At 38.0% G+C, this 13,154-nt stretch overlaps 1 protein-coding gene across 3 annotated transcripts; it reads right to left on the reverse strand.

The window, feature by feature from the left end:
- Nucleotides 1–8,389: 8,389 nt before the first annotated feature.
- On the reverse strand, nucleotides 8,390–11,583 carry LOC103401882 (NEDD8-conjugating enzyme Ubc12). 3 transcript variants are annotated; one of them, XM_070808560.1, is made up of 7 exons: nucleotides 11,174–11,284; nucleotides 10,950–10,995; nucleotides 10,378–10,491; nucleotides 9,656–9,764; nucleotides 9,075–9,153; nucleotides 8,842–8,958; nucleotides 8,390–8,755 (listed from the first exon to the last, which is right to left on the reverse strand). In XM_070808560.1, exons 3-7 carry the CDS (start codon nucleotides 10,484–10,486, stop codon nucleotides 8,618–8,620), a joined length of 552 nt encoding a protein of 183 aa, XP_070664661.1. In that variant the 5' UTR covers nucleotides 10,487–10,491; nucleotides 10,950–10,995; nucleotides 11,174–11,284; the 3' UTR covers nucleotides 8,390–8,617. The 3 variants fall into 3 exon arrangements, with proteins under 3 accessions (XP_070664661.1, XP_008338821.1, XP_008338827.1); XM_008340599.4 differs by lacking the exons at nucleotides 10,950–10,995; nucleotides 11,174–11,284 and adding an exon at nucleotides 11,300–11,583; XM_008340605.4 differs by lacking the exon at nucleotides 10,950–10,995 and having other exon boundaries at nucleotides 11,174–11,310.
- Between the last annotated feature and the right edge of the window lie 1,571 nt (nucleotides 11,584–13,154).

Consider the following 13,154-nt stretch of genomic DNA (forward strand, 5'->3'; position numbering starts at 1 on the left):
TACTCCACATGAGTTTGACACAATTCCAAAGAGAAATAACAATGTTACAACTCAAAAACTTTACGCATACCAATTCCTTGAACAAGCTTTTGAAATGTCGTCTTTGGTAGTGATTTGGTGAAGAGGTCAGCTAGATTGTCTTGTGAATGGATTTGTGTGACTTCAATCTTATGATGCTCTTATTGTTAATGTGAAAAGAAGAACTTCGGCGCAATGTGTTTGGTGTTGTCTCATTTGATGTAACCATTCTTGAGTTATTCAATGCATATTGCGTTATCTTCAATGATTGTCGTAAGGACATTTACGGCGGGGTAGAGATCGCAGAAGATTCGAATATGGCCCACTACTGCTCTCAACCAAAAACATTCTCGAGTTGCTTCATGTGAGGCGAGAATTTCAGCATGGTTAGACGAAGTGGCAACTAAGGTCTGTTTAGTTGACCTCCAAGAGATTGTGATGCCTCTAACGGTAAAGACATAACCCGTTTAAGAACGCACCTTGTGCGGATTATATAAGTATCTTGCGTCAGTATAACCAATAAGGCATGAATCGACTCGAGAAGCAGAGGGTGCGGCATCACTTGAGGATCCTTATGGATATAACAAGCCCAAATTCGTTATACCCTTAAGGTAACGGAAGATGTCTTTCACGCCGGTCCAGTTTCTGCGTGTCGGTGCATTATTATATCTTGCTAAAAGATTAACGGCGAAGGAGATGTCTGGTCTAGTGCATTGAGCTAAGTACAATAAGGCGTCCATCGATGTTAGATAAGGAACTTTAGGCTCCAAAATCTCTTCATCATCCTCATTCGAACTAAACGGATCTCGTTTTGCATCTAGCGATTGAACGACCATAAGAGTACCTAAAGGTTTCGCTTTATCCTCGTTAAAGCGGCGCAACACCTTTTGGGTATAGTTCGTTTGATGTACTAGGATTTCATCCGAATGGTGCTTTATCTCGCGAGCTCTTCAGGAATTCTAATAAGGTTCATGTTATCGACATATACTGCAATTATCGTAAAACTGGAATGTGACTTCTTAATTAACACACAAGGGCATAGTTCGTTGTTCACGTATTCCTGATTAGTCAAATACTCACTAACATTTTTTTGGATTGCTTCAAATCATGAAGTGAATGCCTTAACCGAATTGAGAGCGTGTTCCAGGGTTTGGAAATATTTGAACCAGTCAATGTAAGTCCTTCGAGAACTTTCATACAGATTTCCGTATCAAGATCCCCATAGAGATACGCAGTTACTACGTCCATCAACTGCATACTCAGTTTTTTTCGGAAACTACCAAACTAATAAGGTATCCAAAAGTAATCACATCCATAATGGGTGAATAAGTTTCGTCATAGTTAATCTCGGGGCGTTGTGAGAAGCCTTGTGCAACAAAGCCACTTGTAGCCAACGGGTTTCACATGTGGAGGAGTAGGAGCTACAGGTCCAAACACCTTACATTTCGCAAGCGAATCAAGTTCGACTTGGATTACTTGTTTCCAGTCTGACCAATCGGTTCTACATCAACATTCATCAACGGAACACGGTTTAATGTCATCGCCCAACATGATCTCAGTAGCTACAGCATATGCTAATGCATTGTCGACGATCATCTCATTTCTACACCACACATTATCTAAGCTAGCATGATAGACCAAAATCTCACGATTCGTAAGATGAGTATTTGTCTCTTCAAGGACGCTTCCGTAATCTAGAATTTCCTTATAAGTTGGATAGAATGAGTAAGCGATAGTTGGATTCACGATAGGTTCTTTAGGTGCTTGTGCCGTGGGTTTCCTCTTCCGAGGGTGTGAATCCTTTAAACTAAGAGGTCTGCCACGCTTTTGTGTAGGGGCAGATGATTGGCTAGCCGCTAATGTACGTGGATCACCAAGATTGGCGTCCCAGGCCTTCAGGAAGAAAGTTCGTCGTACATTTGGTATATCCATCTTTGCAGACATATTTGCAGTTGGAATATGTGATCTTGTCACGTGAGCTAGATCGATGAAAGCATCTGGCTTGCTCTAAAGATCTAATATACACTGCATTTCAGTTTTAGATTGAGCGATGGGGGGATTTAAATGAGACAAAGTGGGAGTCGTCCATGATAATTCACATCGTTCTTTAGGAATGTTGACGTTCTTATCTCCCCCTAACGATGGAAATACTGTCTCATAGAAGTGACAATCCGCAAAATGAGCGATAAACATATCGCCTATCAAAGGTTCTAAGTAACGAATAATCGAAAGATAACCATATCTAACATAGATTCCCATCCCTCGATGAAACCCCATTTTGGTATGTAAGGTCGGCGAAATCGACACATAGATCGCATAACAAAAAACGCACAGATGCAATATGTCGGGTTTGTATCTAGTAACCAACTGAATTGCGTTATATGGTTGGGTCGCAACAGGCCTCAGGCAGACCAACATGACTGCGTGCAATATTGTATGACCCAAAGTAGTGATCGGGAGCTTGGTATGTATGACCAACGATCGAGCAATCATTTGTAAACGCTTAATGAATGCCTATGCCATGCCGTTCTGGGTGTGAACATGGGTACTGGATGTTCAACTTCAACCCCAACCGACATGCAATAGTCATCAAAAGTTTTAGATGTGAATTCTCCAACATTATCCAATTGAATAGTTTTGATCGGATAATCATGGTGGTAAGCCCTGAGCTTGATAATCTGAGTCAATAGTTTGGAGAATGTAGCGTTCTTTGTGGACAACAAGCACATGTGTGACCAACGTGTGGAAGTGTCAACCAAAACCATAAAATATCTAAATGGTCCGCATCGAGGGTGAATCGGTCCACAAATGTCCCTCTGAATCCGTTGTAGAAAAATGGGAGGATTTGAACGAATCCTATCATAAGAAGTTGAGTAATAAGTTTTCCCATAGAACATGTTTGACATGTGATTCCTTGAATCGAACCTAAACTTCGGGTTTATGGATGCCCGTGTGATGATTTGAGGATACGGCGCATCGCTGTTCGTCCATGATGTCCCAAACGATCATGCCATAATGTAATTTGGCGAGCGGTCCCAGAGGTAGGGCCAACCACATAGTGACTTTCTATGGGGCATATGGTCGTAGCATACAGACCACTCAAGATACGCTTCATCTTCTCTAAAATACACTTCTGGCCATATTCGTAAGAAGTTATGCATAAAAATTCAACTCTGTTTTCTAAGTGGGTTTCAGCGTGGTAATTGTTATCTCTAATGTTCTTAAAGCTCAACAACGTTCTTCCGGAACGTGGAGAATAAAGAGCCTCATCAATGGTCAAGATTGTACAATTAAACAACATTATATGTGTCTTACTGTATCCTTCAATCAGGTTGGATGGGCCCGAGAAGGTTGTCAGAGGTGCATTCTTAGGTACGAAGTTAGTGAAATAAATGCGTTCACGTAAAACGGTGTGCGTGGTTGCACTATCTGTCAGACAACTAACTTCCTCACTAGTCATACCTAGAATCAAAAATTAATTTGAATCGGTCACATGCATAAAAGTTCTAAAAACAAATATCCATTCAAAATAATTTTTAAGTATTCAAGGACGGAAATTAATTAAAAGCTTAATATCCAAAAACGAATCACCAACAAATAATCCAAACATAAAGGAAAATTGTTCAAAATTTAACTAAAAATGAAGAGGGCTTCGGCCACTATTGTGGAATTCGGCCCCATGGTCTTATTTTAACTAAAAAATAAGTCCATGTCTAAGATTCTAATCTTTCATAGGTGTGATAGCCTCCTGAAAGTCAGAAACCTCAATCTTTGTACTCTCTGGACCGTTCACTAGCACAAAGTTTGATTCAAACTTCTTACGATGAGAATGATATTCAGCTACAACATTCTGGGGAGCTTGGCAAATAAGGGACCAATGGTCCTTTTAACCACAACGATAGCACATATCTACATCCATGGTTTCAGATACCTTGCCATTATTCTTGAAGTTTGGGGCCTTGGGAGTGAGGTTTGGGCTCTTCTGGGCTTTGTTTCCTCACTTGGATGTGCCTTGACTCTGTTGACCTTGGTGGGATGGTTTCTAGCCACCCCTACCGTGCCTTTTTTGACGTTTTGGGCATTGGCTTATGTTATAGTGTGCTTCAGGCACAGCAGTTGCCCTAGTAGGTCAAGCTTGATGATTTTTCATCAATAACTGGTTCTACGTTTTAGCGAGAAGTAAAACAGAGATCAAATCTGAGAACTTAATGAACTTCTAGGCTTTATATTGTTGCTGCATGAGAATATTAGTAGCAGATAATGTCGAATAGGTTTTCTCCAAGAGATCCTCTTCGATCAAAGTTTCATTACAAAACTTAAGAAGTGATCGGATTCAACAAACTTTAGAATTATATTCATTCACATACTTAAAGTCTTGGAAGCGCAAATGCTACCAGTCATGTCTTAGTTCAGGCAAGAAGATGTCCTTTTGGTGATCAAAACGACCAGCCAAAGCGACCCATTGCTCGTGGATCCTCCTGAGCAAGATATTCAATTTGCAAAAGGTCGTGGATATGTCTTCGGATAAAGATCATAGTGGTGGCTTTCTCAGCTTCACCAACAGGGTTGTCCGTCTCATCTTCAATGGCAGGACGCAAATTCTTTGCAATGAAGTGGAGCTTCACATCTTGGACCCACTTAAGGTAGTTCCTTCCAGAGACCTCCAAAGCAGTGAAGTTAAGCTTATTCAAATTTGACATGTTCCTATCACAAAATAAAGGACAAGATGTGATTAGTGCAATGGAGAAAAATAATCAATCCATTTACGTAGGAGTAGAACATTCAGGTTCTAATAAACATGTTTTGGTTAATATTCGCATGAAAAAGCTTCGGGTTTTCATGTGTGATGTTTTAAGTGAAAAACTTCAGACTTTCAAACAAGGCATTTTTATAGAAACTTCAGGTTTTAAAATAATTATGAATTTCAAGTTCATATGTTCCTACAGACAAATGCAAATATATACACAGAAATATGCAACAAGAAAATTTGCAAATAGAACTTCAGGTCTAAAATTATAATTGAATTAATTATTTGGACTTCAGGCCAAATTTAAAGTGTGGGTGAAAAAATATAAAACCCATTAAGCCTAAAAATAATTAGGCAATTAAACTCGGGGCCCAAAAGAAAGGCCTAAGCCCATGGGTGGGCTAAGTAATTAGGGACGTGCAGCCCAAGCCCAAAAATTGGGCTAGGTTAGCTTGGTTGGGATGCAGGCCCAAACAAAGGGCACATATCTGGTGCTATGGGGATACGGGACACCAAAGTCGCATAGGCTGGTGTCAAGAATTGGGTCGACCCAAGTTGGCAGGCCCTACAATTTTTTTTTTGTATGGTTGGGTAAAAGGAAAAAAAAATTCTGGCCAAAGATCATACCAGGCCCAAACTGGGGTAGGGATGGACCAAGAAGTCCTACCAGAGCTAGGAGGTGTTGCCGGAGAAAGTGACCTACACCGCCACTGTAGGTGGCCAATTCTTGGATTGGGGGACTCGGGGCACCCTTGTTGGGTGTTTTTAACCACAATTACGAATCAAGATTGTGAAATCTCAACAATTCAACCAAAACCTCGGAAATTAAAATCAGAATTTCAAGAAATTCGATGAGATTCAAAGGAATCTTCAACCAAGGGACACCATGGACGATCTTCAAGTCGTCGGGGGGGGGGGGTAGCCGAGGTGGCTGGGCATGGCTGCAGGCCATGCAGCACGATGGCTGAAGGGTGGCAACACTTTTTGGGTGTCGAGTTCTAGGTTTTGGGCTAGGGGCAGAAGCTCCAGTCTGGGTTCTTGGCTCGGGGGCCCATCTACATGGATAGGTGATAGAGGTCACGGGTTCGAAAGAACCAGGTTTCCTGATTTCAATTTTTCTATTTTTTTTCAATTCAATTCAATGCATAATCAATTCAAATATTTGAATGCATGTACATATATTTGGTGCAATTTATGGCAAATATCAAATTCACGTAATTCAACAATTATGAATATAATGCATATACAATTTATGTAGAATCTAAAATTCGAAAAACGTAAAGTTGGGTCATGCATAATGGTAAATGTTCATGTTATCAGGGTTGCAAAAATATCAAGATAAAACCGTTGTTTGGAAAAACCTGATTGCGTGATGATATGGATGAACTGGTTTGAGGCAGAAAAAAGCTTCAACGTCATATTCCTAAGCACAACGGTAGGAGTGTGTTGATAACGTGTTGTAGCCTATTTTATCTGACAAGGAGAAGGGGGCCGACGACAATAGTAGAGAGAGATGAGAGATGTGTTTGTAGAATCGTAGGGGAATTGTTTATTGAGGATGTTTTATCCCCCATACGTGGTAAAAGTAGAGAAGAAATCCTCATCCACAAGGAATACAAGTCAAGGAAATAATAATTATAATCAAATCTCATCTAGGATTTACACAATCACACTTAAACTAGGAAAGTTCACAATAATTTTTGTGTTTTAAACTTTAAGAAGTTTATGAGCTCGTTTGAATGTGCTTTTAAAATGACTGAAAGCGCTTTTAGAGAAAAAAAAATTTGGGCTCCAAAAGCACTTAAAGTGCTTCCTGAAAGCAACACATAACTGGTGCTTCTTGCATAAAACACTTTAAGTGCTTTTTCAGGATTTATTTGCATCTTTACTAAAGATTGGTTCTAAAAACATTTTCTCCAAAAACGTTTTCAGTCATTTTAAAAGCATATCCAAACGAGCTCTATTTCAATTAGGATTATGGTGTAATAGTATTTTTCTTTGTTGAAGGGGACCAACTGTTGGCTTCGGAGCCAATTTTTTGTTAATTTTTTCATATACTGGAAAGATTTCAGCCTCTCTTACCCACTATCGTGTAATGCACCAGTGTCAAGAATTAAATAGTATTATTGAGTATACAATCTCTATTAATTAATTAAACATTTTTTGTCAACCAAAAGAATGTGAAAAGACTACTTAGTCTTCTATCATGCAAAAAAAATGATGGGCAATAATGTAATTTCACATGTCCAAATTTTACTGTTTTTTATTGAAGCATCACCTATAGGTGATGTTAAAAATACCTCCAATATCAAAAAACAAAAAACAAAAACAAAAAACAAAAAACCAAAAAAAACAAAAACCTAAACCTTCCACTCCCCCCACGTTCGCTCTCTCTCCCTCTCTCCTTCTCATTTTCTAAAAAAATATGTTCATACACACAAAATATGTAGGCAAATATTAGTAACAATTTATGGAGTTTTATATATGGTTTAAGGCTGGCAAACAAACTGAAAACCCTAGAGTCCAACCAAACCGAACCATTTAGTATGCAATTTTGATTTTACAAAGGTTGGGTTAATCGAACCAAACAATTTATAATTTAGAAAAAAATTATATAAAGTAACACGTATTATGTACAATATTATCTGATTAAAAAACAAATATAATATATTATATATATTTTAGGAACCAAATCAAATTGCAATATTGCTGAAACAATTACATCGGTTTTCACCCATTGTGATTCGGCTGTTGATTAAGGCAAGCTCCAGCGTGCGGTCGATACGCTGTTCAGACCCAAAATCAACCAACCCAAACCACACCCAACTTAGTATAACCTAAAAAAATCAAATTGGTTTTATGATTTAGTTTCAAGCAATATATAATGAGATGTGATATTCACACATACCATTTTACTTCTCACACACTTTTAATTTTCAATCTTCAGATCGGATGAATTGAAAAAAATCAAATGACATAAATTATCAAAGGATGTGTGAGAAGTAAAATGAGGTATGTAGATAGCACGTCCCTATATGATAAGGCAAGAGCAACGAAAATCAAATAAAATGGGTTAAAGCCCAAACTGCTTGGGACCGGATCAAACCGGTTACTTTACGGTTCAACTAAAAGATTTTCGTTAACAAAACTAATGTTGTAATTCAAGTACGAAAAAAGAAAAGTTTTTTTAATTAAAATGGTCTTGAGATTGTCATAACCCTTCATTTTAATCCTTGAGATTTCAAATCAACAGAAATAATTTTTAAGATTGTCCACCATCAATCATTTTTGTCTTTCTATGAAAAATCTCTATTAAATTGAATAAACTACCAGTTCAAGAGAAATTGTTAATTTGACAAAAATACCCTCAATTTAATAAAATTTCTCACACAATAACCAAAATGATTGATCATGACCCATCTAAGGACCATTTCTATTGATTTTAAATCCCACAAACCAAAGTGAAGAGTTTCGTTAATCTCAAGAACTATTTTGGATAAAGAGCCAAAAGAAAAATGCCGTGATTCTTTAACGATGATCCATCTTGTCGTCGAGATTGGTATATTTGTTTGTTGAGAGAGAGAGAGAGAGAGAGAGAGAGAGAGAGAGAGAGAGAGAGAGAGAGAGATGAATCCTTATTACAAATGAAGATTAAAATTCATGTCAACATACAAAGCATACCAACAGTTACAGTGACATACATTTTACTGCCCCCAGCTCCGTCGATAAATTTTCTTTCATTTTAAAGGATGAACAAAGAAAATGCAATCTGCAAACAAATATTACAACCCCACTTGCATTTCGAGCATTGGTAAATACCTTAATTGGCACTTTGGTGGTACCAAACAAAAGCTACATGCACCGGGGGAAAATCGTTTGCCCCACATAACCACCAGCCATAGCACGTTTTACATTAGACTCAAACATCTTCGGGTTGTCTCTCAACACCGCTGCTGCATCATGATTTAGTGGATCTTCATAGTTTGGTTCCTGGAACCAAAACCAAAGAGAAAAATAAGCATTCATATAGCAGATGGCAACGAATCGCAAAGGACCATCGAGACAATCATTAGTACCGTGAAAAGATGATACAATCCATAAATGACAGTGTTTATGTTGAGGACAGGTTTCCAATCTTCTCGTAGGATGTTGAGGCAGACATTACCTTCCAAGTCAATATTAGGATGGTAGACCTGTGAGGGTTTGTACCATGTACGAGACAATGTAGCATATAAGCAATCAAACAGAAGAGAAGAAACAAATACGGTTAAACAAGACTCGGTGAAATATATGTGATGTGCAGGTCTACCTTGGTCTTACACTTGACTTTTGGTGCCTCATGTGGATAGATAGGCGCCACTTGGAAAGTAAATGAAAACGTACCTCCTCTGTAATAACAAATGGAAAAGAATGTAGTTAATTGATCGTTATGCTAATTTTATAGGACATCTTAAAACAACATAGATAATTGTTTTCCAGAACAAAAACAATATATATTTTTCTTTTAGAAGTAACAAAAATATTGAAACCTTCAACACCAATGCTTGTATTCGTGTTGACTTCACTGCATAGTCAATGCAAACAATGGCTGCAGGACATTCACAATGTTGAAACAATATATGATTGTTCACCTGAGCAACAACAATATTGAATATTTTCGGTGTTGACTTCATAGTCAATGCATTGTCTTACAATTGAAAATCCCCCGCCTACATCTAAATTTATAGACAATTTTTTGTGCGAGCAAGTATCTACATGTGTTTGTGTGAGTGGAAAACGAAAGAACTCAGCTTCTCTGACAAAGGAGAGGTGTCTAAAATTAGTATGTGCAGTTGTGGCAAAAGCTTTTATGTGAACAATCTTTTACACACAAAAAGTTCAACTTCTTACGAGTAATATCCTTCATCTGGACGAATTGTAACCTCAAAGTTCATCAGGTCATCCTTGCCGTTAGGAAATGAAATGCTACAAGTTTTTGCGAGATTCAGCTCAGATATATCTGCATCAGATGCCACAAAAATGTTTTTTTTTTTCAATAAATGGTGGCCACATTTCGAAAAAACAACACATCCAAAACACAATTTAGCAACAAACCAGTTTAAACCCCTTTATCCTTTAACAAAATTAAAACAGATTTAAATAATGATTGTACTCAGCATGAAATTATCTCAACTTCAAATGTCTACCTGAGTTGAAAAAAAATGAAACCCTAATCATTCCAGGGTAAATCATTTGCTAAAGAAGTTACGTTTTAAAATTGATTTTTGAATTGACTTAAAGCACCACCAGCCTGAAAACCCTATAAATAAGTTATACAGCGTCACTATGGACCAAGAACGATGTCCTATTTCACCATTCATAAGCACTATGGGCTAGAGAATATATTGTCAGCAAAGACATCAACCAAGAAAAATTAAAACCATCTAACAGATTTGATCCATGCTGCTTGACAATCAACAAACTGCTTGACATTAAAAAATCACTCGTCTCTCATATTTCAATTAATTTGTGGAATTAGAACATCAAAGGCATTTAAAAACTAGAAGAATATGTACAAGTTTCCATCACAAATAACTGGTGATACTCCATTTGCAATTGGACAGAAGGAATACCTCTATGAAGACGCAATTCCCCAGCAGATTGCTTCTTCACAGGTGACGCTCCATTCGCATTTTCAGCAAGTTCTCTTTGCTTCTCCTTTACTTTGAATAGCCTAATCATATCTCCTGAAAAAGTGAAAAAGAACACAATGATCCTAAAAATCCTAAAGTGATTGTACATTCGTGCTACATACAACAATTGTGCTGGTCTACAAGTACAGGTTGAATCAATCATGATGTGAGAGGCATGCCAAGCAGATCGATAAACTGAAATTTCATGCAGAAAGCTGAAAATAACCAAATGAACATCAAATTTAGTACACACCAACCATGAAAAACATAATCAAGAAACCGTTCTATTCAAGGGTGACCAGTCCTTTAATTATTCTTCGTTTCTTCTGTTTTCGTTTTAATCTTTTCATCTTTCTGGACCCTTTCGGGTTAAAATGCTATACAACTGTCGGTTCATTGGCAGCTTAATACTCAAAATCATTAAACTAAATCTGATATTTTCAAACAAATTACAAATTTACAATCTCACGTTGATCGCTAAAACAATAATCCTAAAGTAATAAAACACTTACAAATTACTCCTTTTTAAAGTACCCTTTTCAAATTAACACCACTTCTCTACAAAAATCAAATAAACAAGCATCATAAATTGCTAAATCGGACACAAACAAACAAAATCAAATCTTGCTCAAAAGGAACAACCAACAACTAAAAACCCAATAAACCCTAAAAATTAACAGACATAATTATCAACCAATCAGATTCAAAACCCAAGAAATTTCAAAACTATAAGCACCTGATGATCGGATTTCCTGGAAAATCTAGCAAAGCGAAAGAAAGAAACTTGCCGACATATACATACACCTATATATATATACACACACACACAGAAAGTGTATTATTGGGATGCATAGATGCTGACCTGGTAAGAAGAAGCTGCAGAGAAGACGACTTTGTGGATGAGTGGGAAAGTACGGAGAGAGAGAAAGGGGGCGGGGGCAGATTTGGGATGGGACGATGTCGTTTTAGGGGTTTTGCGGGGAGGTTTGGATGATTGGTCTCTTTGGGTCTACGCTGCTACAGATGACAGAGTAGTATTCGCGTCTCGCTTTATTTCTACGCCCCTTCTTTTTCTTCGCAACACGGACAAACGAAAATGTTTGAAACTCAACCTTTTTGTTGGTTACAACTCAACTTTGACTCACTGAGCCACCTCTCGTGATTTTTGATTAGAGTAAATTGTACAAATGGTCCTTCAACTTTAATCAAATTGGAGCAATGGTCCCTCAACTTATCAAAATGTGTAGCTATAGTCCTTTTCATCAATTTTGTCAAAATTTTGTCAAAATAAGCTATGTTGGAATGACTATTTATATAATTAGGGTCCCTCAACTCATCAAAGTGTATAATTATGGTTTTTTTCGTCAACTATGTCAAAAAATTTGTCAAAACGAGTTATATTGTAAGGACCATTGCTACAATTGGATTAAAGTTAAAGGACCATTTCTCCACTTGAATTAAAGTTCAGGGACCAATGGTAATGGATTTTTAGTTGAGGGACCATAGCTGCACGTTTTGATAAGTTGAGGGACCAAAGGTAATGGATTTTTAGTTGAGGGACCATTGCTCCAATTGAGTTAAAGTTAAGGGACCATAACTACAATTTACTCTTTTGATTAATACATGATTATTTGTTTATCTTTTTATCAAAGATAATTGTTTTCCTCTCTACTTTTTATTTTCCGTAAAATTTAAAAAGCTATTTCTTTGGTCCAAACATAAAAAAGGGGGTGTATTTACTACTTAGTTGTCACATCTTGGCCCGGGGTCCACCACATCCCGAGCCCACTCTACCACCGTAGCACGATATTGTCCGTTTTGGGCCCCGACTACGCCCTTACGGTTTTGTTTCTAGGAACTCACATAAGAACTTCCCAGTGGGTCACTCATCATGAAAGTGCTTTCATGCACTACTCGCTTAACTTCGAAGTTCCAATGGAACCCAAAGCCAGTGCGCTCCCAAAAACAAAACCGTGAGGGAATGGTAAGCTCAAAGCAGACAATATCGTGCTACGTTGGTGGAACGGGCCCGGGATGTGGTGGACCTGGACCGGGATGTGATAGAATGGTATCAGAGCCTAACCCTGGTCGTGGTGTGCCGATAAGGACGTCAGGCCCCTTAAAGGGGGTGGATTGTAAGATCCCACATTGCCCAGGGGAGTGATCCTTATATGTATATTCTCATTCCTACCTAGCACGAGACATTTTGGGAGCTCATTGGCTTCGAGTTTCGTAGAAACTCCAAAGTTAAGCGAGAAGGAGGTCAGTGCACTCCCAGGATGGGTGACCCACTGATAAGTTGCTCGTGAGTTCCCAAAAACAAAACTATGAGGGAATGGTAAACCCAAAGTGGACAATATCGTGCTACGGTGGTGGAACAGGCCAGGGATGTGGTGGACCTGGGTGGGGATGTGACATTAGTACTACGGTCTAGTGGTGTTATTCATCTGTAAGTGAAAAATCTTAAGTTTGATTCGCCAATGACGAATTTGAACTACATTATTATGGTTAGTTCAGTGTGTGGATAGGCCCACTTCCCTACCTCCTTACTACATATAATATCTTCTTTTTGAAAAAAAAAATTGAGGTGTATTTACTGGGGTTGGGGCGTGGTTTGGGTTTGTTTGTTTTTGGGTCTAAATCATGAACCAAATCCCACACTTCGGTTTGTTTAAAATCAAAATCATAACCGAACCATAAAGACATAAAAATGATGT

The sequence above is a fragment of the Malus domestica genome, chromosome 02, assembly GCF_042453785.1.
Source record: "Malus domestica chromosome 02, GDT2T_hap1".
Classification (NCBI taxonomy): domain Eukaryota; kingdom Viridiplantae; phylum Streptophyta; class Magnoliopsida; order Rosales; family Rosaceae; genus Malus; species Malus domestica.

Excerpts from the sequence above, each read along its gene's own strand:
- LOC103401882 (XM_008340599.4), bottom strand. The coding sequence starts at position 10,486 with ATGATTAGGCTATTCAAAGTAAAGGAGAAGCAAAGAGAACTTGCTGAA. Across the intron at positions 9,154-9,655 it reads CCAGATGAAGGATATTACTC|AGGAGGTACGTTTTCATTTA; the intron begins GTAAGAAGTTGA and ends TTGTTATTACAG. Across the intron at positions 8,959-9,074 it reads AAGTCAAGTGTAAGACCAAG|GTCTACCATCCTAATATTGA; the intron begins GTAGACCTGCAC and ends AAACCCTCACAG.